At 38.3% G+C, this 27962-nt stretch overlaps 1 protein-coding gene across 2 annotated transcripts; it reads right to left on the minus strand.

Annotated features, from left to right (window-relative positions):
* Positions 1–582: 582 nt before the first annotated feature.
* pdcd6 (programmed cell death 6) lies at positions 583–23175 on the minus strand. 2 transcript variants are annotated; one of them, XM_037757499.1, is made up of 6 exons: positions 22952–23175; positions 16787–16848; positions 4543–4587; positions 3376–3546; positions 2125–2234; positions 583–1479 (listed from the first exon to the last, which is right to left on the minus strand). In XM_037757499.1, exons 1-6 carry the CDS (start codon positions 23032–23034, stop codon positions 1381–1383), a joined length of 570 nt encoding a protein of 189 aa, XP_037613427.1. In that variant the 5' UTR covers positions 23035–23175; the 3' UTR covers positions 583–1380. The 2 variants fall into 2 exon arrangements, with proteins under 2 accessions (XP_037613427.1, XP_037613428.1); XM_037757500.1 differs by having other exon boundaries at positions 3388–3546; positions 22952–23171.
* Between the last annotated feature and the right edge of the window lie 4787 nt (positions 23176–27962).

The raw sequence follows: 27962 nt of genomic DNA on the forward strand, positions 1-27962 counted from the left end.
CTGTATTACTGTGAGTATGAAGTAGCATAAAATGGAAATACTCAAGAAAATGACAAGTAACAGAGTTACTATCAGAGTTAGAGCATCTTTGTGGTCCTTCAGAACTGTATGTAGACTTTTTACTAACATGATTTGCACTATGAAACTGTGAAGCTGGAAACTTGAATTTCCCTCGGGATCAATAAAGTTACAATCTATCTATCTATCTATCTATACAGTAGCTCTATGACTGAATGAAAGCAAACATCTGATTTTCTTTCTTTTTTTAATAAAAGATTTCTCTTTTATGTTCTTTTTACACATTTTAAGGCATCATGCACAAAAAATAAGCTGTACTAAAAGGCGTTATGCTTACCTTCCTACCAGAAAAATTATATGTTCTGCTGTTATAATAATAATAATAAAATTATGTGTTCTAAAATAAATAAAATAAAATTATATATTATATATAATATTAATATAATATATAATAATATAATATATATATATATATATTATATATAAAAATATAAATAAAATGATATGTTCTGCAATGCAACACACAGTAGCTCTATGAATGAATGAAAGCAAAACACCCACATCTGATTTTCTTTCTTTTTTTAATAAAAGATTTCTCTTTTGTGTTCTTTTTACACATTTTAAGGCATCATGCACAAAAAATAAGCCGTACTAAAAGGCGTTATGCTTACCTTCCTACCAGAAAAATTATATGTTCTAACATTTTGATTTCGCAGTTAAAAATAAGTTTGTACAAATATGGCATGTAAGCTGGCATGTCAGTGAATCTCGAAGCAGAACACCACCTGCTTTCACCGTTATTGTAAACATGGCTTGGAGCAAAATAGGGCTGAGGAGAAGACGAGAGAGAGAAAGGGAAAGCATGCTTCAACGTGGGGCTAAATTTCCCTGAAAAGCATGCAATGCATCTTAAATCATATTTACAATGCATCATTTTCACTCTCAACAGAGTTATTTTTTTTTTTTTTTTTTTAAATTGTATCAATTAAAGTTAAGACGTTAAAAAGTTTTGTCGACAATAACAGACAGACTGACAGACAGAAAGACATGATTTGTCCACAATATTCCCTAACCCCGGCACAGACGTAATTCAGATTTGTCATAACACAAACACTACAAGATTTTTTTAATACATGAAGCATAATAGTTGTACCTCCAGACAATAATCTGGAGAGTATTACAACCTCAAAAAAACTGAAGCATTGTATTTGTTTTATAAATTTGTGTGAAACAGCCCAACTGGGGCTAATAATTAGGGTTAAAAATAATCTTGTAGTGTCCACCATGGCAGACGTCTGGGAGGTGCCGGTAGCTTTGGCACAGTTGTGTCCAGTTGTGCTCTTTTGTGATGATCCGTGTGCGTTATACTATATTGAAGACCATGGATAGATACTGTTCATATGAAACCTGGATCCAGCCATCCTGGTCTGTATCGTACCGCCTGAACACGTCAGTCAACCTCTGTGGAAAGAGAGGAAAAATAGTGAATTTAACTTCTCATTCTTATCTCAAAGTCTCCAATGCAAAATAGATATACATTCATTCATATAGGTTAGGTGTCGTATTGAAACATCATTTACTACCATAGCTAACAGACGTTCAACACTGGGTGACTGAATAGTATCAGTGCTTGAATTCTTTATTCTTTTGGAGATGTGGATATATCAAAACAAGGTCATTCATTCAAATCTAGGTCGGAAAAATGTGCCAAACAAAGTGAATGGTTAACAACACTAAAGTGAGACCTTGAGCGAGGCAATTCAAAAGCTACTGTTGTATTACTATCCTCGTATACCTGAAGAGCTCCTTCAGCTTCTCTATTAGTGAAAAGGTTATAGTTACGCTTGACAGCTTCCATTACAATTGTATGCGTGTGAAATTACTGAAACGAAACATAAAGGCTGGAGTGGAAGTTCAATCTAAAAACGGAGGACTGTAATGCATTTCTTAAATATGCATAATTAAAATTCCCCCTTTGAATCTTATGAATGCAAGAGTAGCCTCGTTGTGATGCAAGGGGTAAAACCAAAGGACGTCCTATTCTCCTATTCTGTGGAGAAATCATGTTTTATACAGTTTATTTTTGATTTGGTGTGAATCTGTTACCTGTAGTACAATACAGCACTGGATGAAGTCATCGAAGGCAACTTGTCCCTTCCTCTGACGGTCAAACTTCTCTATCAGCGTGCAGTAGAATTGATCTGATAGACGATAGCCTGCACACAACAGCAAACAGGACATTAACAATGTGCTGGTCATAGATTTGAACATCTTGTTTACTCCCCATTACGGACACCTAAAAGTAAGGCTGGGCAATATGGCCAAAATCTTCTATCACAATATAGGTCATTTTATATCTCGAGAACGATATATATCACGATATAGGTTATATACGTTTTGATGATATATAACGTCATATTGCCCAGCCCTACCTAAAAGCCTTTAGGGATTTTGCTGTTGACACTTTTGGACAGTATAAACACTTCAGAATCACAAAGGCAAACAGAAATCATGTAAAGAAGTCAAACATAGACTGAACATTTGTATTTATTGTATTTGCTAAGTTACATTTCTGTGGAAACATTTGTCTGAAACATGAATGTCTTCTAAAAAGATTTTGGATTTGTCCCCTATTGTTTGTTCTGCATTGTAAATGGCAGGCTAGAACTGCATGTCTGTATTTAGACGAGTATTTACTACATGAGCAAAATTAGCAAACAATTCCTATAAAAAGGATCTATTATGCTTATTTTCAGGTGCATACTTGTGTTTTGGGTTTTCAATTTAAAAAAAGGTTTACATGCTTTAATGTTCAAAACGCTCTGTTTTAGCTCCACCCTTCCCAAAGAGCCCAGTCTGCTCTGATTGGTCAGCTGGCCCACTCTGTTGTGATTGGTCAACCAAACCAAACTCTTCGGACGTCACTCCAGCTCCGCTCTAACTAGCTTTGTGTGAGGACGTGCCAAACTAGCCGCTAGGCAGGTATTATGCAAATTTGGTACTTGGTGACATCACCACATTGCGGAAGTAAAGGCGGGACTTCAAGCAAGGTGTTTCAGGCAGTTCAGGAGAAGTGTTTCTGTGGGGAAGAGTAACTCCCTTTGGCATGGACTTTGGGCTTTATAACTTTGCAGACCTTTTACATGCACAAACAACTATATAATGCACTAATAGAAAGGGAAAAAGCATAATAGGTCCTCTTTAATGAACAATTTCCAATGGCATGCTGGTCTATCCAAACATACACAGAGCTACTGAAAAGACAAAATCTGACCTTTTGACCCAGAGAAAGGACATTCCTAGAGACTGCTACTGAGCCCTCCACCACATTCAGCAAATGTAAATACACCAGCATACTTTGCTGCTCACCGAATCCAGTCAGCGCCTGCTTGAGCTCGTTCTTATCGATGAAGCCGGAGTTGTCCCGGTCATAGTTCCTGAAGATGTTCTGCCAGTCTGTGATGTACTTCCACACGCCGGCGAACTCGTTGAAGTTCACCCCGCCTTTGTTTTCCCTGTCGAACATGGCTGAAGGAGAAGAGGAGGAGGAGGTCAGGAATAAGGTATACTGTAAAATACATTATTCATTCTATATATACTGTATGCACACAACTACATCAGCATGCAGTCAGCAAAAATGGTACCACGCATAGTTTTAAAGGGCTGTCAGAGGGCAGAGAAGTGTAAACTGTGGTTCTCACACTTGACTAACTTCTGCCTCATAAAACTACGTTATAACAGAGAAAGAAAACTGCTCCATCACCCCCACCAATACTCCACTCCTCACCCTCATGCGGTTCAATCCAATTACCTCCCAACAAAGGGAGTGTTATCACAGGATATGCTTCTTGCTGGGGGACTATTAAACAATGGATTTACTGAGTATGGAACAGTAGGAAGGGGAGGCGATGGAATTATAGGGATTTACTCCACGAGTCACACAACAAAAAAGGGAACAAAGTACATTTGAGACGTGGGGAAAGATATTTTTTAACATATTTTTGTCTAAAATGAAAGCAATAGCGTAAAATGTGCCAGGGTTTTTTTAAAGTTAAAAAATAAAACGGCCACATTATTTCAGACTCCAAAGGAAATATAAATAATTGTTTATTTGTGTTGAAGTACAGTCTGACCTGCAATAGTTCAGTTAAAAAGCAGCCAACCTAGTCCTTAATTAAACTGCAGAGTTTAAAGTTTTAACCTCGACTGTATATTACAACAACTGCTTTAAGAGTGCAAACAAATCAATATTTGGAGTCCGAGGCAATCGGCAGCTGCCTTTTGGAACGAACTCTCCCATTTCTTGCTGATGCTCTCATCTCCTCCTCCTGTTATTGATGGCTGCAGGTTTCCACTACAGCAGCAAATTGCTGAAGCCAAAGATAAGTTTGTGTTCTGCCCTCGGATTGCTCACACCGTAATGAATTTATCCGGTTGTCATGGGGATGGAGGCAAATAAACAGCTTGCAGAACAACAAGCGGATTGTGTAAAAGGTGGCCACGTCACCGCCAGCAGCTACTTACATATGATGGAGCGCACCGTCACTGGGTTGAAAGGAGTCCATGTGCCTGTGAGAGAGAAGAATACCAGTTAAAAACATACCAGACCAGTGAGACTAGTGGACTGTTTTAGTATCTATTGTAAGGACAACAAAACTAAAAACATTTATAATTTAAAACGATCTGTGAAGAGGTAAAAGTTATAACGGAGAAGATTATTTCAAAACAAATCTTACTGGACCCTAAGCTTTTTCTGTTGGGCTTATATCCAGAGAAACACAATTATAGTCAAAATGAGCGAGCGTTTATAGACCTCAGCTTACTTTACGCAAAACAAAATATATTGCACTGCTATGGAAAGATATCCACAGACCAAACACTACTCAATGGATATGGCAGATGTTATCGAGCCTTCCATTAGAAAGGATAACTTACATATTGAAGGCCACAGCATTTATTTGAAAATATATGGAGATGAAGGATTTAGATTTAATAGATGATCAAGTGAATTACTAATTTCTGAGGGCAATGCAGTTTCCAACCCTGTCGAATTTTTCTTCTAAATACTTGTTATAGTTTATAAAGTTATCCGTTGCAATTAATATACTGAATTTTGTATAGATTACCATTTGTTATGTTATTTTTCCTCCTTGGTTTAGTGTCAATGCAGCAATTGTATATTGTGTTTTATATTATATCAATGTAAAGGTTGTATTTCATGCTGTTCAAATTTTAAATAAAAATATAGTGGGGAAAAAACATTCATAATAACTTTGCTTTTCTAGCAGTTAAAGACACAGGAGATAATATGGAAAAAAATGTGGATAATACAGCTACACAGGAGGCAATTATGAGGGAATGAAAGCTCATTTAGGAAGTTTTCAGTAGAGATTTGTAAGATAACACACAGACTGCCAAGTACAGAAGCTGAGAGCAGCTGCGGTTGCTAATGACATTGTCTAAAAAAAATAATAAACTGTTTTCTTGGCTCAATTATGACGAGGAAAGCATGAGAGACAAAGAGACATTTGAGTGCGATCAAGAAAGATCAATCCTTTGGTCTTCAGTTTAGGAGCAGAAAATAAAATCTCATCAGTATGGCCGGGCGATAATTCAATATGATCATTTATCGTCTTTCAAAGGAATCGTATCGTGATGAAATCATATATCATGATATCGTGATACACAGTTACGTCATCTAAAACGATAATAACAAGCAGATACTAACTCAAATTTCTCAGACTGAGTATCATTTTAAGATTGTGGTTTTGTTTTTACACCACACTTCACATTACCACCCAGTTCAAATGTGATTAACAAACAGTGTATATATGGAAATATTTATTTATTTTTCTCTATAATTTAACTTTGTTCATTTTGCATTAAAGTTGTCACGTATTTAATTCACACAGGATTATACAAAAAAAAAGCATTACCATGTGGTTATAGACTATTTATTTGTGAATTATCAGAAAACATGCTATATCGTGATGTATATCGTTATCGCGTTATGAAAATACCGATATCGTGATAGAAGATTTTGGCCATATCGCCCAGACCTACTCATTAGACGACTTCAGGATCAGGTGCTACTGATAACACTGATAACATTCAGCCACTAGATGTCACATTCTCCCTCCCCCGTTCCATTGCATTCACTTCACAACAAATGGTTGCCAGGCACTTATCGTCAATGTCAGCTATTTATCCTTTTTTTCCACACTAACTGACGATCCAGAGATACCACATGATACCATCATCGTTTTACTATTGGCTCACAAGCCTTGTTAGAGGTGGGAACCAAACTATCTTTCACAGAGATAAACAAAACATTGATTTTAGACCCGCATTATTTTAAAAAATGATTAATTCACCAAAAAAAAAACTTTTAGGAATGGCCATACTTTTATCGGCACCTTTCTAAAAGTTCTGTGGATATTTTATTTATTTTTCTATTTCAATTGTCGACATAAAAATGTTATCAATAAGAACTTTAATACCTTTCATAAATCATTTCTGATATCCAATGAAAGCCAGTGCAAGATTGCCTAAATTTGGAATATATGATCCATCTTCTATCTATAGTACAGTCTGATGTAATATCTTAGCTTCCCCTCCACTTCCCCCTGTTGTATTGGTGACATTTTGTCAGTGAAACTATCTGGGTGTAGACAGATGATGGACATTGGTCATGTTCAGTTCCCACAGGAGCCACCCACACTAGTAATTCACTCACAGGAGAGGAGGATAAAATCATTCAGCATATGGTCAAATCAGAGGAAGGAATCAGAAATAAAAAGTAAGTTGAAGTTGTTAAAAAGTGACTATAAAGCAGTTGAGTTTTATTACGTTTTATGGCCTTTTTTACCCTCAAACACACAAAATGGTTATTTCTCATCTTTGGGACCAACTCTTCTTGTGTGGATATACCTGTCATTTATAGGACAGGAAAAAAGACTGACTGGGCTTTAGCTCAGCAGGGTGTTTATACTTTATAGCCCTCTTCACACTCTCAACTCTCAAGACGCTGAGATTTATCGGGTCATCTAAATCCTTGCTGACTCGCCACCTCACTTTATTACGGAGAGGCTCGACAGTTCAGGAACCAGAAAGGAAGAGAAATGAGTGTGTGAGGATGCGGGGGAGAGACCAGATGAGAGAAGAAGTCCAAACATAAAAGAGAAGAAAGAAAGATAACCAGATGAGCAAAGGCAACAAAAGAAAAGAGACATGAGGAGATGAGAAGCGCCACAGAACGTTTTGCAGTTTAGTTTTTGTTGCAGTAACCTGAACTCTCTAGCCTACTTCTGCTGACCTAGGATTCCCTGCAACTCTATCTGCAGACCCTAAAACAGCATCTGCAGTATTTTAGCCTTTTTCACACTGTGTTGCTTCTGACTGCTTGTTTTTGATTTAGCTATGCCAGCAGTAAGCAGGTTTGCAGTGTGAGCCATAAGAGCTTAGATAAAACTCTTTGAAATTTGAAACACCTCATTTAAATAAAAAGCTGGCAAGCTAAACTGAATATATAAGTTTTATTGTTGATTTGTTTTCACACAGACTTAACCTTTAAAAAAAGGTCCATAAAAGTGTTTTCTGGGATGCCAAATACATACTCAAGATTTTGCTTCAGTGTTCAAAGAAGACACTGGACATTTAATTCCTTTTCCTCGGTTTGTTTTATTGATGTTGAGGCTGTCTGGGACTGTTCTGGGACCAGGCCTGAGGCTCTTACTGGAGCTGGGGTTCGGGCCAGAATCTATATTCTTATACTATCTATTGGAGTGCTGATCTCAAAACAACAAACATAAAGTATCATAAGCGCATTGATGCCAGACCAATTTGTAGAACCAGAGTAACTGCTGTGTTTATTTGCTGCAGTGCAGTCTGATGAAAACCTTGTGTCTCCCACAAGTTGTTTTTTTTATCAATAAATCAAAACCATTTTCTGACAAACTGATAACAGTTTAGAAAATATACAGTAGCTAACTGTGAATGTTACGTGTCTTTTCTCAATGAGGTTAATGTGACATCTGATCACACCAGGATGCATTAACAGGCAGGTCTGTAAAAGCAGGTTTATTGGCATAAATAAAGCCTGGCAGGCACTTCAACCAGTGCTGCATTCAGGAGCCCAGATCCCCCTCCGTCCCAGCAGCAGCCATAACAGAGCTAATGAGGAGTACAACAATCCACTTGTTTGGTCTGCCCTCTCCACACTGAAGGGCACCTAACGTGGTTTCTGCCAGAATTTCTAAAAGGGCAGAAAAAAACTCTTTCTTGTGTAATTATTTAGCCACTCTACTGGTATTCCTCTTGGGATGTCAGTCAGTTGGTTGGTTCATCACTCTGATGCAGACTGAAATGTCTCAACCGTTTGATGGATTGCCATGAAATTTTGTACAGACATTCGTGTTTCCCAAAGAATGAATCCCACTGCCTTTGACTTTGCCTCTAGCGCAATAATGAGGTTGACATTTTTTGTTTTTGGCTGGACCGCAGCAGGCCAGCCCTACAAATGCAAAAGTCTGCCACTGAGTGATGAAGTTACACGATTGGTCGGCCGAGTGTTGGAGTTTCCTCAGTGGCCGCTCAATCGCTCTTTCAAAATGAAATGACTGGGAACACTCCTTTATGCAAATGAGCCCGTCCAGCGCGACGCATACGGCTCACGAAACTTGGACCAAGCTGTCAAACTAGGTGATCTACTTCTAAAATTAAGCAAGATTCAGCAGTTGCATAGCCTATTTCTTGCTTGTAGTGGTTTTGGTGGATTGTTTAGACGGAATGGAGCAGCGCGTCCCCTAGTGTCCTCGCCGGACCTGGTGGACATGTATTGCTGGATTTAACATTATAGACATGACCACTGACTATTTGTACAATTGAGCCACAAATTCACAGACTGACCATACATGGGTCAGCAATATACTGTACTCAGTTTTAGAGTCTTGTTTTAGTGTAAATGTTTCGACAGCTATTGAAAGATGGATTGCAATCAAATTTGCTACACACGTCCATGACCCCATCGTTGAAATCATTTTGTTGATCCCATGACTTTATCTAGCGCCATCATCAGGGCAAATCTTTTAATTTGTCTGGTATACTCACGACCATATAACTGCAAAACGAATGACATTCTCATCAGTCACTCATCGATTAATCTGTCGATTATTTTCTAGATTTATCGATTAACCATTTGGTCTATGAAACGTCGTAATTAAATAGTTAAAAATGTCCATCCCAGTTACTCAAATTCCAAGGTGATGTCTTGATTTGTCAGTCCAAAATCCAAAGAGTTTAATATGATATAAAACAGAGAAAAGCATGAAATCTCCATATTTGAGAGGCTGAAAACATTTCCTGACAATTTTGCATGAAAAATTACTTTTTTAACATTTAATCAAAATAGTTGGCGATTATTTTTCTGTTGATCATCAAATCGTTGCGGCTCTATTCAGTTGTCAACTATTAAATTAATCACCAACTATTTTGATAAATCAATTACTCGGTTTTTTAAAGAAAAAAAAGTCTAAATTCTCTGATTCCAGCTTCTTAAATGTGAATATTTTCTAGTTTCTTTACTCCTCTATGACAGTAAACTGAATATCTTTGAGTTGTGGACAAAACAAGACATTTGAGGACGTCATCTTGGGCTTTGGGAAACACTGATCGACATTTTTCACCATTTTCTGACATTTTATAGACCAAAAAACTAATCAAATAAATCAACAGATTAATCCACAATGAAAATAATCATTAGTTGCAGCCCTACATGTTAACTGATGTTTTTGTACTGCTATTGCTTGTTACTTAGCGGATGTATACACAGATACAGACATATGTGCAATAAGCTAATATCAGCCAATATATATGCCTGGTTGATTTATCAGTCTAGCTCTAATGTGCTGAGATCTGACCATGGCCAAAATGTTAAATTTCAAATGAAATCTGCAAGATGACCAAAGACAGAGACATCAGACATCCTTTTGTAACGTCTGAATAAGTGTTGCTCCACCATTTCGAGCTATCAGGAAATAAATGACCAAAGGCAGAGAAAAGGAGAACAAGCTGTGACCTTTCCAGTCACATTGATTCTGCTACACACACACTTTTCACACCAGTAGCTAGCTGTGAGGTCACCGATGTATGCCAGACGGACTGCGGCTGCTCAGTGTGAGGTGGTCATATTGGTTGAGATGTTTGTGTGTGTGTCCGTGTGTGCGTCTGATGGCAAACTGGGACAATACACCCTCTGTCCAGTCCACACACTGGGCTCTCTCACTGCTGGTGGTGAGATGGAGAGAGAGAGAAGTGAGGAGGAGGGGAGAGAGAAGGCGAGGAGAGAGAGAGGTGGTGGAAAAACCGGGTGAACTAACCGCAGTGTGTACACATACATTTAACGGCTGTGTTGGAGCTCAGTGAGACACTTGTACATATGCGCTTGATATACGCGAGCACACATGGACATGAACTTTTACACACAAACATCACATTTTCTGCTATTTTTCTTAAAGTAGTTTCAGACTTGAACCAACACACACGAGAAAAAATCTGTTTTCACAAGATAATGGTTTGAGATGTAAAAGGAAAATAAATACAGTTAAGGCAGGATAACCAGGGGGATAAACATCATCACTACAACCATTTTCAGAATCAGCTAGGGCTGGGCAATATGGCCAAAACTCTTTCATATTTCATATCTAATTAATAAATAATACAATAAATAAATCTATGAAATAATCACATGGTAAAGTTTATATACCTAACATCTATTTGTAAATAGGGATGAAAGAAAATATTGACACACTTGAGTATAACGATTATGTGTTTTGTGATACTGTATCGATTCTCAAAAATGCTGTATCAATTTTTAATTAATAGTTTACATGCAAAGATTCTTGGCAGACAGGGGCTCAGATTGCATAAAAAGTAGTGCTATGATGTTGGACGTTACAGGGACTGTGATAAATGCACTGTTCTGATTGCATAAAAGAATTAAACTTTTTTACTCCGATTTTATGCACATAGTGGTGTGTTCTTTATACTATGACAGTAAGGATGTGACGGTGAGGAAATTTTGTGTTTGGCCTCTCCGGTCCAGCTTTCGCTGTGAGGTCACAGGTTTCCACCCAGCGCCGTGCACACCGGCTGTGACCGCTCCGTCCTCCTCGCAGCGATTACCCCATTAACATTATGGTTCCCTTATAGCGTTGGGTTTAAATCTGAAATACTGCCAAATAGGTGCTTTTTCTTTTTGCTTACACACCAAATCCTCCGCCATCTCTCGGTCTCTGTCAACTCTCTCTCGTCCCATGTGTGAAATCTGACTCCTGCTATTCTGAGCTGAGACTCCGTATGGAGCAGACACTTTCACTTCAGTTTGTAGCTTCCGTCGTCCGACTTTGTATTGATAATATGCCGCTGATACGCCAAAATGAACTAAATGGGTTTTATTTCTGTTAAAAAAAAAAGCACAACGACGTAATGTAATCGGTGTGTGCCCAACCACCGTGTAACACCAGTAACACGACAACCGCCGCAAGCCTATGTGACAGTTTTCCTACAATTACATTTTTAAAAATTGTATTATATCGCCTTGCTTACAGTACTGCAACATATTCAATAGTAACCTCTGTATCATGATATGTAGCGTATCGCCAGTTCCTTGCCAATACACAGCTCTATTTGTAAAGAGACATTTCTACAACCTCAAAGCATGACAGACCATTCAAAAATATAGGGTAGTCCTCTCAGCACTGGACTAAATCAAGCTTTTGTTGCAGGCAATTCCATACATTTGAATGGTAAAAACACCAGGACTGAGTCAACTCAGCGGTCATGTGTCATAACCCATGATAAATAGTCACTAGCCAATGGGTCAGTCAGCAAGTCATTCTCAGTTTCTGTTTGTTTTTGTGGTTTATGCAGTCATGATGTGTGAGACACAGACCAGCAGGCTGGACAGGAGGAATTTAGTCACTCATAAATAGCAACGATGCCGACTATTCAGCTATAACAGACATGGCTAAGCAGGTCTGAAAATTTATAACGGGGAAAAATAATTGAAAAAGCTCAACAATGATAAATGCTCACTGCTGCCATCATCTAACTCAACTCCACAGAGTTTCACAAAATGCTACAAATGTAGAAGTGTAGAGGTAAGAGATGTTGAACGAGCTCCCTGAGTCCCGCCATTCAGCCAACTCTGCAATCTGCACAGCAAGCCCCCTTGCTCTCTCAATCGTATCAGCAATTTCAGCGCCTATTACTGCTCCTACACACTTAAATAAATAACTCAAGGAGGAGTGTAAATCTGTGCGCGTTGCGGGAGTGTGGGGGAGCATGACGGCAAGTTGGTATGATGTCGACTCACTGCTGAGCGAAGGGACGCCAAAAAATTATATATTTATAGCAAATGGCACGGCTACAAGGCATTGAGAAGCACATACACTTGAGCGGCACAAAGCCAATGAGTGTCTCATCAGGGATGATATTGTCACACCCAGGACTGATGGAGGGATGGAGAGAGGGAAGAGAGGAGGGAGGGTGAATAGAGAGAAAGAGTAAAGAAGTAAAGGAGCATGGGTGAGAGAAGAAGAGAGGTTAGAGCGAGAGAGATTGAACAGACAGAGGACACAGCAGGCAATGAGTCGGTGCCATATCCTCCTGAGGAATGAAGGGAGGTGAAATGAGAGGAGAGGAGAGGAGAGGACAGAGAGAGAGAGAGAGAGAGAGAGAGAGAGAGAGAGAGGTGCTGCATCCAGTCTCGTGTAGTCATGTTGTTAGTTTCTAATCAACCCAAGCAACAGAATTATCCTCCAGAGACAATGTCATGCTCATAATGCAGCTTGTAACACTAGAAAAAAGTGACATCATCTTCACAGTCTCAGCCTCACAAGCATCAAAACACTTGATAAAGATTAGAGGAACTGTTAAAATGCAGGATGGAAACATGGAAAAGGGAGGCTGACAGATTTCAGAAGTGCAAAAAAAGACAGGTACTGAAGGCAGAGCACTGAGAGGTGAGATAAGAATAAGAGCGAGTATGTGGTGCAGAAACAGCAGCAGTGTAAACAGCAGCAGCAGCAAAGCCCCAACAACCCCTGCCTCGCTACCCGGCCTCCTGGGCCATACATCGCTCTGCTCCCCTGAGGGAGGAGGAGGGGGGAAAAGAAGAGGTAGATGATAACGACAGAGGTCAAGAGGGAAAACAGCAGCGCGGCAGACAAAGCTCGGTTGATGGCGTGATGTAAATAAAGGCAGTATTTGCAGGGTCAGTAGAGCCACGACAGACAGAAAGTGGCAGCTTTAGCGAGCGAACTGCAGGACAGGATGCGGTGCAGTGTGTGTTCAGCTCCACTGGCTCTGTTTCATATCACAGTGAGCCTAATGAACTGGCGGAGACTGGACCGGGAAACCTGCAGTTCACTGCACGCACACACACAGCAAGGTGCACGTATACACTGAAAAAAACACACACACATACACGCAAAGTCTGTAAAAACAAAAAGGCTATTTTACTGACCTTTGGCGTAAATGCAGACAACATGAACAACGCGCATACTTAAGATAAACACACGTGTTCATGCATGCATGCACAACCTCACACACTAATCAGTATGCTGAGCCAGAGCCACTGCGCAGCCTGATAACAGCTTCCTCCACTGCTGCTGCTGGCTTCAACACTTCGTTTTTTTTTTCTCCTCTGAAGTGCCCAGAAAAAAAATGGGTTTCTGAGGAGAATAATCTGTTCAAAAAGTCTTTGAAAAGCTGCCTGAGCATCTCAGCCACAAACTTGACGGGGAACACATTATATTTTAATGAGAAGACAAACATCAACCTGCGCTACAGTTTCTACTGGGCTCCGTCTCATTAATCATTACCAGATTTCAACCCAGCTGTCTCTTTGTGAAGAAGGTCAAGAGGCGGGATGCTGATGCATGAAAACAGATATTTTACCAGCCTGTTACTCTTCTCAGTCCACGGCGCAAGAGTGTAAAACTGACTTCACTTGCCAGGATTTGAGCAGAGAAGATGACCTGTATCATTTATTCAACACTGCTCCCCAAACAGCCTCGCAGAATCATAAGTATACTTTTTTTTCGTTTACAAGGCCCCGGTGGGAACTGAACCTTTAATCCTGTTTGAATCGTGCTCCTCCTGAGCTTCAAGAGTGAATGCACTTCCATCACTTGCAGCTGTAATTCTCATGTCCTGTCCCTGGGTGCTTTTTAATGCTGATTATTTCCTCTCAGTCTTCAATCTTTCTCTGATGAACTCCCAGTCTGCAGCACAGAAAACACTCCTCGCTGGATTACAAGATTTCTTTTTTAAATTGACTGTTCACTATTCCCCGTCCCCTTAGTTACTGTTGCTACACCTGTCAAACTTTCAATTCTCTCACAGTATGCAGTACGCAGTATACAATGGCCCTGTTCAGACCTGGTATTAACATGCGTCCTGGGGGATCGGATCACAAGTGGACAGCTCTAAGTACAGGTGTGAACGCACTCAAGACACATTGAGGACGCACTGAGATCTGATCGCTCAGACCACATTCAGAAGAGGTCTGGGCCACATACGACCACATTCTCTTAGCAGCGTGTACGCAAATGCGTCCTGGCCACATTAAGCACCACCTACGTCCTCGATGTAAACGGAAGTACGTAGGCTACTCATTTGCGCACCGATGGCGTCTTTTTAAACGACAACAAGCAAACAACAAGAGAAGAGAAGAAGAAGAGAAAGAGAGAAGAACGACAAAAGAACAACAATAACACGCAAAATGGATTCTCGCAGCTGAAGTACACAAGAGACACGCTGTATGATTTCCATTTGGGCCGCCGAAGAGTCAGTACAACGGAAACTGGATGATTCATATCGCAACTGGGCAATTTATGAGGAGATTTCGGAGAAGATGGGAGGCGAACGGTTATAGTCGAGCTTGGCAGCAATGCCAATGTAAAATCAAACACCTGAAGAATGCTTTCAGGAAGGCCAAGTCCGGTAGGGAAAGGATAAAGACACTGGTCTAAAGTAGAGATTTCCGAGCCAGCCAATCGTGGCATATTTCATTATCGGCTAAAATGAAGCAGATCAAAATCCAACCCCTTTTTTTAATGAACTCTACTTTGTCCTTCTCAGCCTGCTAGTGTTGAATCGCTGCTCTCCTTTACCACAGTGGTACGTGCAACAATATGCAAGTGAAAATTAAGAGTGTGTGAATGTAAAAAAATATTTCGGTGTGCCACTGACTGACTCAAAATACATAATGCAAATTACAAAGATTTGCATGGCTCCGACGGTATTCAAAACCTTGTAAGTGGAAAGTTTCTGAAAGCTCTGAGTTGTGACGTGTTTGTTGACGTTTTCAGAAGTTTGTTTTTCTGTGCATAATAAGTTAATATATTGTAATTTTAGCCGTATATTGTTTTTCTGTGTAATTTTATATGTCTGAGGAAAAAGTTGGTATTCCCAAACAGCCTCATCTTTGTCCTCCGTAATGATGCCTTTGCATTTACTGCATTATATTACCCACCTGCTAGCTTGCTAAATTGTTAGCCTCTGTGGCTTCTAGACGCCGACAGAAATGTTAATATTAGCGTTGCTTAGCAGCGGTGTTCTCACGACTTAGCCTCTTGAATGCCAAGCATATTGTGTATACGACTTCCCATGTTGTAAACACAAGCTCACGCGTTTTATTTGAAGACACCAAAAAAACGGCGGCCCCTGAAAGGATAGCGTAGCTGCAACAGCATCAGTTCTATCAGAACTGGAGAGTATTTCTTCATTGACAGAAGAGCAAAGAACGGCTCTAAAGGCTTTTCTCGATGAAAAAGATGTTTTCACTCTTCTCCCGACCGGCTTCTGCAAGAGTTTGATTGACAGATGGTTCATCCAATCACCTGCCAAGTATTTTTTTGAAAGTGCCTGCCCTTTTCCGATGACGGCTACTCAGATGGTTCAAACCATCTGGCGCGTCAGTTTAACGCTACTTATCATGAGCAAAGAACACCGAGTCAGAAGTCTCCTTGCTAGTTGATCGCGACCTGTCAATTTCAGGAGTCACATTCTCCCAATTAATCATTTATTAATATCATATCAATAATTTAAAAGGTGGAGTATGCGATTCTAATCCAATACACTTTTTTGTCAAATTCAGCAATAACTTTTCAGAGTCCGCGAGCTGTCCGTTCTGTGTGAGCGCTGAAAAACAAATCCAGTGTTCATACACAGTAAATGGGAAACAAACAAAGTGGCTCAGTATCGGCAAACTGACAATTTCATATAATATATTACATGCAGACAACACTATTTGGACTACTGTGGACTGTGACAAGACTTTCAACACCAGCTGTTAGAGCGTTGAGTCGGCTGTCATCACAGGGACACTGAGACATACTGAAGTGTTTTCTTTGAAGCTGCACTGATAAACTTTCCGCCTGCTTCTCTGTTGTCCTGGGACAAAAATAAAACTCCTTTTCATTTTTAGTCGGTTCACCTGCCACGCCGGGATAAAAATAAAATCATAATCCATTTTCTGCTTAGGCTTTGGCAGTTGCTTAAATCAAAAGAGTGGCAGAAAGTAATGGCGTGTAGCGAGAAGACGGGAGGGATCTAAAAGAGGCAGAGAGGGAGTAATAAAAATGAGAAGAAGACAGAGGGAAGGAGAATGAGAGATTGAAGCACAAATGGTCAGGAATAATGAGATAATAAGAAAGGAAACAAAAAAGGGAGTGGCAGAGCAGTTAGACATAGTGGAACATACCATTCGATAAGGCCTGCTGAAGCTCTGAGTCTGATATCACTCCACTCCGGTCCTTGTCAACCCTGGGGACAAAAACACAGATTAGACACCGCTTGCATTAACCACTTCACACACCCGCCCACTCCGACACACAATGGGAGCGGACATTAACACTCGCCAGCTGAAACTTTATCCTCCCGAGCGTGTGTCAGTATTTCAACAGTCCACAGAGGATGAATGGAGGTCTATGATCGGGACACACAAGGCAGCTTGTACGCTAGTAGCTCCCCTGAGACCAGTCAGACAAGCTCTGAGTGTGTGTGAAAGTGTGTGTGTGTGTTGATCCTGAGACAGCGAAAAGTGAAACTGAATGTTGGCAACTGTAGAAGTATTACAGTGCTATCAGCATACAGCATCAGCTTGCAGGACTCTCTCAGTGTAATGCAATGTAACAGCATAATGCTTTAGATAAGAGTTCTCCAAGGGAAGCTGTAACATCACATATGAAAGAGCTTACAGGGGCGTGTGCTAGCTTAGTGGTTAAAAACCATATAACCACTATGTCCCAGTTCGATTCTGGCCAGGGAGCTTTGTTACATGTCATAACCTCCCCCCTCTCTCTCAGCATTTCATGTCCGTATGTCTACTACTGTAAGATAAAATGCCTTAAAAAACGTCTTCCAGTTTCCAAAAGCTCAAAATGAGGAATAATTCACTAGAATTTAGCATGATGATAAAATAAACTTTAATACGATAACACGATTATCGTGGCCAAAACAATTCACGATAACAATATTATTGCAATATCTAAAGAAAATTTCAAAATATTATTATTAATAATAATAATAATAATGCTATCAGTCAAATTCATCTTTAACTTTGTTTATTGACTTTTTTGGGGGCAAATGAATGACACAAAAATTACGATGAATCACATAATGAATTGGCAGTTTAATCAATAATATGGCTGCAACATAAGATTATTTTCAGTATTGATTATTGCGTAATTTTTGCTTTTTTCAAATAATTGATGTCAGAAAATGGTGAAAACCCATTGCAAGTTGCCAGAATCCAATGTCATGTCTTCAAATTGCATTTTCTGTCAGTCAAAAACCCAAAGATATTCAGTTTATAATTATATAAAACAGAGAAAACACTGAAAAAAATCACATTGGAGAGGCTAGAACCAGAGAATGTGTGGTATTTATGCTTGGTAAATTAATTAAATGATTAATCGATTATTGCAGTCTTCCTAGGGTCATTGATGTGATAATGAATCTTAAGGGAAGAGTTTATTTTTTTTTTAGTATTTAAAGGTAGAACTGAAGAAGAGCTAAAGTGCACAACTATTCTAGGAGGTAACGGAAAGGACGGCAAAGCCACACTTAGGTGTCTAAAGGTAGGTCATAGGAAGATATGAATAGGCTGTCAAGTCATTCTGGAAAAATACTGAGTCACTAGCTTTGTCTTGGCTCCATCTTCTATAAAGGATCATTGAACACCTTGTATTAATAGATTGAATAAAAGCCAATAAAGTTGTGTGCCATGAAATGTTTTTATACTTTTAATAACTTCTAGGAGTTCTGTTTTTCTTCTTGTGTTTGATCAGAGTCAAAGTAGAGCTTAGAAGAACTTTCTGGCTATGTCATCATCCCTTGACCAACATCCGGCAGTTATAGGTCATGGAGAAAAAAATGTGGAATTCACAACAAAGATATCTGAAAGCTGTAACAGCCATAAACCCATTAACAGGCTGGACTCTGACACAAATAACAGGTTTTGAAACACAGCTTAGTCAGACGTCCAGTGACTCAGTTGTTCCTGAGCAGACTGCCCGACCCAACCTGTCGACGTAACACACAAGCTGAATACCAGCAGAGGAGAAGAGGGAGGAGGGGAGACGGGGAACCCCCCACTGAAAAAAAACCCCAGGCCCGGCCCAGTGCTGACTTTGTGGGCTGGGTTTCCGCTCCCAGCTGTGACGCTTTATGTGCGGTTACATCTCCATGTCTGCAGCCTTCATGGCTGTCTGTACGGCGATCAGCTCTAAGTCTGCTGCGTCTACTCCTTGCTTTAGCTTCTCCCCCTCCTAAATAAAGAAAAACAAATATAAGGAGACCTGCCTGCTCTCCTTGGGGAGAAAAACAGCTCCCAGCATGCCTCCATAAATGAGGGCTTTGTCACAGTGAAAGTGAGGAGTGGTTGGGGTGGTGCAGGCAGCAGGGGTACCCAACCTTTCCCAAACACTGATAGATTAACTCAAAGAAGTATGTGTGTACAGAATAAGCCCTCCCTCTTCCACTGTCAGCCCCAGGTGAAGTTACCTCGCCTGACTTTTACGTAAAGCGAGCAGAAAAAGTGGAAAAACATCATTAGAGCTTGCCTGCAGCGCAGACAGTTAACCATCTGGCGTGTCCATCTTCACGCTGTCAAATACAGAACTTTGTCGGTAAAACAGCAAGACGACACGACGTAAAACACCACAGTTTGGTGACTCTGCTCACACTTTCCCATGTTTCACTGTTTCCTATTGAGCAATCAGGTTGGAATATGGCTCGCGGAACAAAGCTCGCCCTACTTTCCACATAAACGATGTCATTGTGGCTCCCATAACGGGGAGAAAAAACTTCCAAATTAAGGCTGCATTCATAAAACCTTCCAAAGAGATCCTGCTCTCCAGCAGTCAGTTTCCATTTCTAAGTTTTTGGATCTATGGTGTAAGTTGTGGATCAAATCGCGGGGTCTGTTTCAGGTTATACAGACCACATGTTTCTGTGATCACATAAACTTTTACTGTATGTAAAAAGAATTGTCTGTGAAAATTATAGCTGTTTAAAATACATTTTTTTGGGATTCGAAGCTTCGGTGAGAAACATTCGAAGGTATTCGATGCTTGGCGATGCGGCGCAGCATGCTGACATACTCTTAATGTCTCCATCTCACCTGTTTCAGGGCCGCTGCCACACTACTGTACACACACGCACTTCTACACACAACAAACAGTGATATTAATCTGAGAAAAACTAATAAAAATTAATGTTGAATATGAATAATGAATTATGTTGTGGAATTATTCCTTTTTTCAAGAGCTATTTTGGGATTTACATTTTATCATTATATATAGATATATAATGATAAAATATAAATCCCAAAATAGCTATAATATATATATATATATATATATAAAAAATGAAGCATTCAAATACTGATTTGAAGGTCTATTACCATGGCAACGGTCGAAGATTCGAAGCTTCAAAGCTTCAAAGCATTCGGGTCGGCCCTCTCACTCACTCCTGTTCATTTATTCTAACCACATTCCTTCATACAAATTCTAATTTGTTACTAACGAGTTTGAATATGTTGTCAGATTTCTAAGTAGCGGACAGTCAGTGAGCATGTTGTCGTGCTTGCATAGCAACGCATCTGTATTGTTGCTCTAAATCCAACTCAAAGCCTGAAGGGTTGGGTGGACACATTTTTGACATACCAACGTCACTCATTAGAAAGCAGGCAAGAAAGGAGTGAATGACTTCCACATGATTCACTCAGCGTCAAGTGGTGGAATTAGGGCTGTCAATCGATTAAAATAAATCAATCGTGTCGTGACTGTCTATGATTATTCGCGATTAATCGCACATTTTTATATCTGCTCATAATGTACCTTAAAAGGGAGATTTGTCAAGTATTTAATACTCTTAACAACATGGGAGTGGGCAAATATGCTTGCTTTATGCAAATGTATGTATATATTTATTATTGGAAAACAATTAACAACACAAAACAATGACAGATATTGTCCAGAAACCCTCACAGGTACTGAATTTAGCATAAAAAATATGCTCAAATCATTACATGGCAAACTCAAGTCCAACAGGCAACAACAGCTGTCAGTGTGTCAGCGTGCTGACTTGACTATGACTTGCCCAAAACGGCATGTGATTATCATAAAGTGGGCATGTCTGTAAAGGGGAGACTCGTGGGTACCCATAGAACCCATTTTCATTCACATATCTTGAGGTCAGAGGTCAAGGGACCCCTTTGAAAATGGCCATAACAGTTTTTCCTTGCCAAAATTTAGCGCAAGTTTGGAGCGTTATTTAGCCTCCTTCCCGACAAGCTAGTATGACATGGTTGGTCACTCACTTGTGTTAATGCGTTAAAGAAATTAGTGACGTTAAAACAAATTTGCATTCATGCGTTATTATCGCATTAACTTTGACAGCCCTACGTGGAATATATTTTTTTAAAATGTCCAGTCTACCTTCACCATTCACTGTGCAAAACACCTTGAGAATGAATGACTCCATTTCTTCCCCTGTTATTACACATTCATGATCAGACAGGATGAAGAGTGTTACAAAGTGTGACTTAATCTGAATGGATACACAAAGACAATGCAACAGTGGGACGGTGAGTCATGAATAGGTAATTGTGTGAGTGTGTGTGTCAAAGATTGAAAGGCCTCCCGCGTCAACTATGCTCTATTGACTTTGACCACATGACTGAGGGAAATCCAGCACGGCTCTGCCAGATATACAGTATATACCAGGAGGCAGCCAGCAGATGAGGCAGCACAATGCTCATGTGACTGTGTGTGTGTTCATGAAAGTCATATTGCTGTGGTAATGTGACGTCACGTTATGTGTCATGATAGTCATGAGAAGTGCTGTTTACATGACTGAATGAATGTGTGAGAAAAAAAAAAGGAAGGCAGATACACATGAGACAAAGATGTGTATACATCAACCTGATTTCTAAGTGGTTTCGCGCCACACATTAATAATTCGTTAACGGTGCTCCAAGCCTTGCAATGCGTGCAGCATCTCAATGTTGTGAGAAAGTAAAACAGCTGCAAAAAAAAAAAAATCCCTCTGCAGTATTACATAACTCTATAGCTTACTATTACCAGGGGCCATAGCATATCAAAGTATTCCCCTCTCCCTCTGCCTACTACTGTGACCTTCTTCGCTGCATGCTGACACACTTTTTGACGCTGCTGAAATAGATGACTATGAGTGGTTTGAAAACCGCCACTGTCTGACACACACTGTAACATCAGCTCAATAACAAATAACACAGCCTATGGTTATTATGGGGCGGCAGTAGCTCAGTCCATAGAGACTTGGCTTGGGAACCGGAGTACTGAGTGTGAAGTGGTAGCTGGAGAGATGCCAGTTTGCCTCTTGGGCACTGTTGAGGTGCCCTTGAGCAAGGCAGCAAACCCCCAACCCCTCGCTCTGACACCTCTCCATTAATGCATGTATATAGGTCCTGTTTGTGCATTTGTGTGTGTGTATTTCGGGCCTGTGTGTACCATGTACTATGTAAAATAACAGAGTGAAAAAATGTAATTCCACCTCCGGGATCAATATTTTTCTATTTTTGTTTATAGCTTATATTGAATATTGTTTATTGGTGGAATTTCAATTTTTTTATTCTAACGTTTTTATCTATTCTTTTGTTATTATACTGTTTAACTTGCACCAACAAAACCAAAGCAAGTTCCTAGTGTATATCTCTTACACCTGGCAATAAACACGATTCTGATTCTGATAAAGTGCCTTTCTTCCTCTTCTTCTTCTTATGTTGGACAGGGCTTTCATTCACAATGTATTCATGTCAGCCTCCCATAAATAGACTCACACACTGCGTCATATAGACTCACAACTGTCTGAATTTAGTAGGAAAGCCCATCTTGTTGTGTGAGAGGGTTTTTCCATTGCTTTGAGTTTGGTGCAGAGACAGAGGCAGCTGAAATATTCATTCATGAATTATATTCATTCATATATCTCTTATATCTTTAAAATGGGTAAAATTGTTGCTGGAGAACAAAAAAAACCTTCAAGGACTCCTGGAGGTCCTTGGACCCCAGTTTTGTTGACCCCCCCTAATAATAATAATGCTGTGAGACACTGACACAAGCTGAATAGCTATAGGCTGTGTGTGTGTGTGGAGTATTTTCCAGGAAGCTCCACAACTGAAAGGCAACAAAAGCACTATCATGACTCTCTCTGCTCTCACACATGAATACTTATACTAGTTATAGTAAAAGACACGAGCTGTGAATGAAACATTAACGTGTCACCCTCCACCCTGCTAGCCCCACTCTCTTCCTCTCCAACGACAGCAGCAGACTGCGGAGGAGCGGAGTGAGAGACGAAGACAAGCCGCCTCTCAGACACTCACCTCTGGAAGATATTCCACAGGAAGCTCTGGTCCGGAGGCGCGTTGATTTGCGGAGCTCCTCGGTACGGACTGTGATACGCCATTTTAAAGGGAGTGCTCTGTTCAAAGTAAAGCAAAGCAGACTGTGTGTTTCCTCCTCCTGCTGCTGCTGTAGTTTCTTTCTCTGAGCAGCTTCAATCAGACTCCGACACCACCGAGCGACGCTGCCTCCTCCTCCTCCTCGCGCACAGAGGCGTGGCCAATCACTCACCACTACCCATCATGACGTCACATGTTCCTCTCATTAACATGAGTAAAAATAGAAAATCATAATTTAAAGGCTACCAAAACTAAGGTTAAAATAAATATCTAACATCTACCCAAAAGTATGCTCATTTTAAAATAATTAACAAAATATATCCATGAAATTAATTCCCTCACCATAAGTTTAAAGATGAATTTTCCAAGTTATAATCATGTGTCCCTGTGTTCATTGTTACTTTATCTTTTGTTACATTAGATATTGGTCAATGGTCATTCGATTTTAAATGACCACATGAATTTCCCCTTGTGGGATAATAAAGTTGACCTTTGACCTTTGATAAATATTTGTATGTTTTATAGGAAGAGAAAAGAGAGATTTTGATACGAAAGACTTTTACAACCCAAATATCTCATGTAACAAAAGATAAAGTAACATTGAACACAGGGACACATGACTATAACTTGGAAAATTGTTTTTTTTTTTATTGTGCTGTCTTTAAACTTATGGTGAGGGAATTCATTTCATGGATATATATTTTTTAAATTATTTTAAAATGTGCATACTTTTTTGGGGGGAAGCGGACATGTTAGATATTTATTTTAACGTTAGTTTTCAGTCAGTGTATCTTTTGGACATTCGATTTTCCTTTCACAAACGGATATTAAAAAACAAAAAATGAGTGGTTATTTGATTTTTGTTTTAAAATACAGAAATTAATATTGAAATACAAGGCGTTTTTCTTTATTGGGGTCAAAAAGAGATGAACCAAACTTAAAAAAAACAGGTTGATTTTAAAAAACAGAAATAAAATCACAAAAACGCCCCATTTTTCATATTCTGCTCCTCGCGCACAGAGGCGTGGCCAATCACTCACCACTACCCATCATGACGTCACATGTTCCTCTCATTAACATGAGTAAAAATAGAAAATCATAATTTAAAGGCTACCAAAACTAATGTTAAAATAAATATCTAACATCTACCCAAAAGTATGCTCATTTTAAAATAATTAACAAAATATATCCATGAAATTAATTCCCTCACCATAAGTTTAAAGATGAATTTTCCAAGTTATAATCATGTGTCCCTGTGTTCATTGTTACTTTATCTTTTGTTACATTAGATATTGGTCAATGGTCATTCGATTTTAAATGACCACATGAATTTCCCCTTGTGGGATAATAAAGTTGACCTTTGACCTCTGACCTTTGATAAATATTTGTATGTTTTATAGGAAGAGAAAAGAGAGATTTTGATACGAAAGACTTTTACAACCCAAATATCTCATGTAACAAAAGATAAAGTAACAATGAACACAGGGACACATGACTATAACTTGGAAAATAGTTTTCTTTTTTATTGTGCTGTCTTTAAACTTATGGTGAGGGAATTCATTTCATGGATATATATTTTTTAAATTATTTTAAAATGTGCACACTTTTTTGGGGGGAAGCGGACATGTTAGATATTTATTTTTAACGTTAGTTTTCGGTCAGTGTATCTTTTGGACATTCGATTTTCCTTTCACAAACGGATATTAAAAAACAAAAAATGAGTGGTTATTTGATTTTCGTTTTAAAATACAGAAATTAATATTGAAATACAAGGCGTTTTTCTTTATTGGGGTCAAAAAGAGATGAACCAAACTTAAAAAAAACAGGTTGATTTTAAAAAACAGAAATAAAATCACAAAAACGCCCCATTTTTCATATTCTGCTCCTCGCGCACAGAGGTGTGGCCAATCACTCACCACTACCCATCATGACGTCACATGTTCCTCTCATTAACATGAGTAAAAATAGAAAATCATAATTTAAAGGCTACCAAAACTAAGGTTAAAATAAATATCTAACATCTACCCAAAAGTATGCTCATTTTAAAATAATTAACAAAATATATCCATGAAATTAATTCCCTCACCATAAGTTTAAAGATGAATTTTCCAAGTTATAATCATGTGTCCCCTTGTGTTCATTGTTACTTTATCTTTTGTTACATTAGATATTGGTCAATGGTCATTCGATTTTAAATGACCACATGAATTTCCCCTTGTGGGATAATAAAGTTGACCTTTGACCTTTGACCTTTGATAAATATTTGTATGTTTTATAGGAAGAGAAAAGAGAGATTTTGATATGAAAAAAATATATCTCATGTAACAAAAGATAAAGTAACAATGAACACAGGGACACATGACTATAACTTGGAAAATTGTTTTTTTTTTTATTGTGCTGTCTTTAAACTTATGGTGAGGGAATTCATTTCATGGATATATATTTTTTAAATTATTTTAAAATGTGCATACTTTTTTGGGGGGAAGCGGACATGTTAGATATTTATTTTTAACGTTAGTTTTTGGTCAGTGTATCTTTTGGACATTCGATTTTCCTTTCACAAACGGATATTAAAAAACAAAAAATGAGTGGTTATTTGATTTTCGTTTTAAAATACAGAAATTAATATTGAAATACAAGGCGTTTTTCTTTATTGGGGTCAAAAAGAGATGAACCAAATTTAAAAAAAACAGGTTGATTTTAAAAAACAGAAATAAAATCACAAAAACGCCCCATTTTTCATATTCTGCTCCTCGCGCACAGAGGTGTGGCCAATCACTCACCACTACCCATCATGACGTCACATGTTCCTCTCATTAACATGAGTAAAAATAGAAAATCATAATTTAAAGGCTACCAAAACTAAGGTTAAAATAAATATCTAACATCTACCCAAAAGTATGCTCATTTTAAAATAATTAACAAAATATATCCATGAAATTAATTCCCTCACCATAAGTTTAAAGATGAATTTTCCAAGTTATAATCATGTGTCCCCTTGTGTTCATTGTTACTTTATCTTTTGTTACATTAGATATTGGTCAATGGTCATTCGATTTTAAATGACCACATGAATTTCCCCTTGTGGGATAATAAAGTTGACCTTTGACCTTTGACCTTTGATAAATATTTGTATGTTTTATAGGAAGAGAAAAGAGAGATTTTGATATGAAAAAAATATATCTCATGTAACAAAAGATAAAGTAACAATGAACACAGGGACACATGACTATAACTTGGAAAATTGTTTTTTTTTTTATTGTGCTGTCTTTAAACTTATGGTGAGGGAATTCATTTCATGGATATATATTTTTTAAATTATTTTAAAATGTGCATACTTTTTTGGGGGGAAGCGGACATGTTAGATATTTATTTTTAACGTTAGTTTTTGGTCAGTGTATCTTTTGGACATTCGATTTTCCTTTCACAAACGGATATTAAAAAACAAAAAATGAGTGGTTATTTGATTTTCGTTTTAAAATACAGAAATTAATATTGAAATACAAGGCGTTTTTCTTTATTGGGGTCAAAAAGAGATGAACCAAATTTAAAAAAAACAGGTTGATTTTAAAAAACAGAAATAAAATCACAAAAACGCCCCATTTTTCATATTCTGCTCCTCGCGCACAGAGGTGTGGCCAATCACTCACCACTACCCATCATGACGTCACATGTTCCTCTCATTAACATGAGTAAAAATAGAAAATCATAATTTAAAGGCTACCAAAACTAAGGTTAAAATAAATATCTAACATCTACCCAAAAGTATGCTCATTTTAAAATAATTAACAAAATATATCCATGAAATTAATTCCCTCACCATAAGTTTAAAGATGAATTTTCCAAGTTATAATCATGTGTCCCCTTGTGTTCATTGTTACTTTATCTTTTGTTACATTAGATATTGGTCAATGGTCATTCGATTTTAAATGACCACATGAATTTCCCCTTGTGGGATAATAAAGTTGACCTTTGACCTTTGATAAATATTTGTATGTTTTATAGGAAGAGAAAAGAGAGATTTTGATACGAAAGACTTTTACAACCCAAATATCTCATGTAACAAAAGATAAAGTAACATTGAACACAGGGACACATGACTATAACTTGGAAAATTGTTTTTTTTTTTATTGTGCTGTCTTTAAACTTATGGTGAGGGAATTCATTTCATGGATATATATTTTTTAAATTATTTTAAAATGTGCATACTTTTTTGGGGGGAAGCGGACATGTTAGATATTTATTTTTAACGTTAGTTTTCGGTCAGTGTATCTTTTGGACATTCGATTTTCCTTTCACAAACGGATATTAAAAAACAAAAAATGAGTGGTTATTTGATTTTTGTTTTAAAATACAGAAATTAATATTGAAATACAAGGCGTTTTTCTTTATTGGGGTCAAAAAGAGATGAACCAAACTTAAAAAAAACAGGTTGATTTTAAAAAACAGAAATAAAATCACAAAAACGCCCCATTTTTCATATTCTGCTCCTCGCGCACAGAGGCGTGGCCAATCACTCACCACTACCCATCATGACGTCACATGTTCCTCTCATTAACATGAGTAAAAATAGAAAATCATAATTTAAAGGCTACCAAAACTAATGTTAAGATAAATATCTAACATCTACCCAAAAGTATGCTCATTTTAAAATAATTAACAAAATATATCCATGAAATTAATTCCCTCACCATAAGTTTAAAGATGAATTTTCCAAGTTATAATCATGTGTCCCTGTGTTCATTGTTACTTTATCTTTTGTTACATTAGATATTGGTCAATGGTCATTCGATTTTAAATGACCACATGAATTTCCCCTTGTGGGATAATAAAGTTGACCTTTGACCTTTGACCTTTGATAAATATTTGTATGTTTTATAGAAAGAGAAAAGAGAGATTTTGATATGAAAAAAATATATCTCATGTAACAAAA

The sequence above is a fragment of the Sebastes umbrosus genome, chromosome 21, assembly GCF_015220745.1.
Source record: "Sebastes umbrosus isolate fSebUmb1 chromosome 21, fSebUmb1.pri, whole genome shotgun sequence".
Classification (NCBI taxonomy): Eukaryota; Metazoa; Chordata; class Actinopteri; order Perciformes; family Sebastidae; genus Sebastes; species Sebastes umbrosus.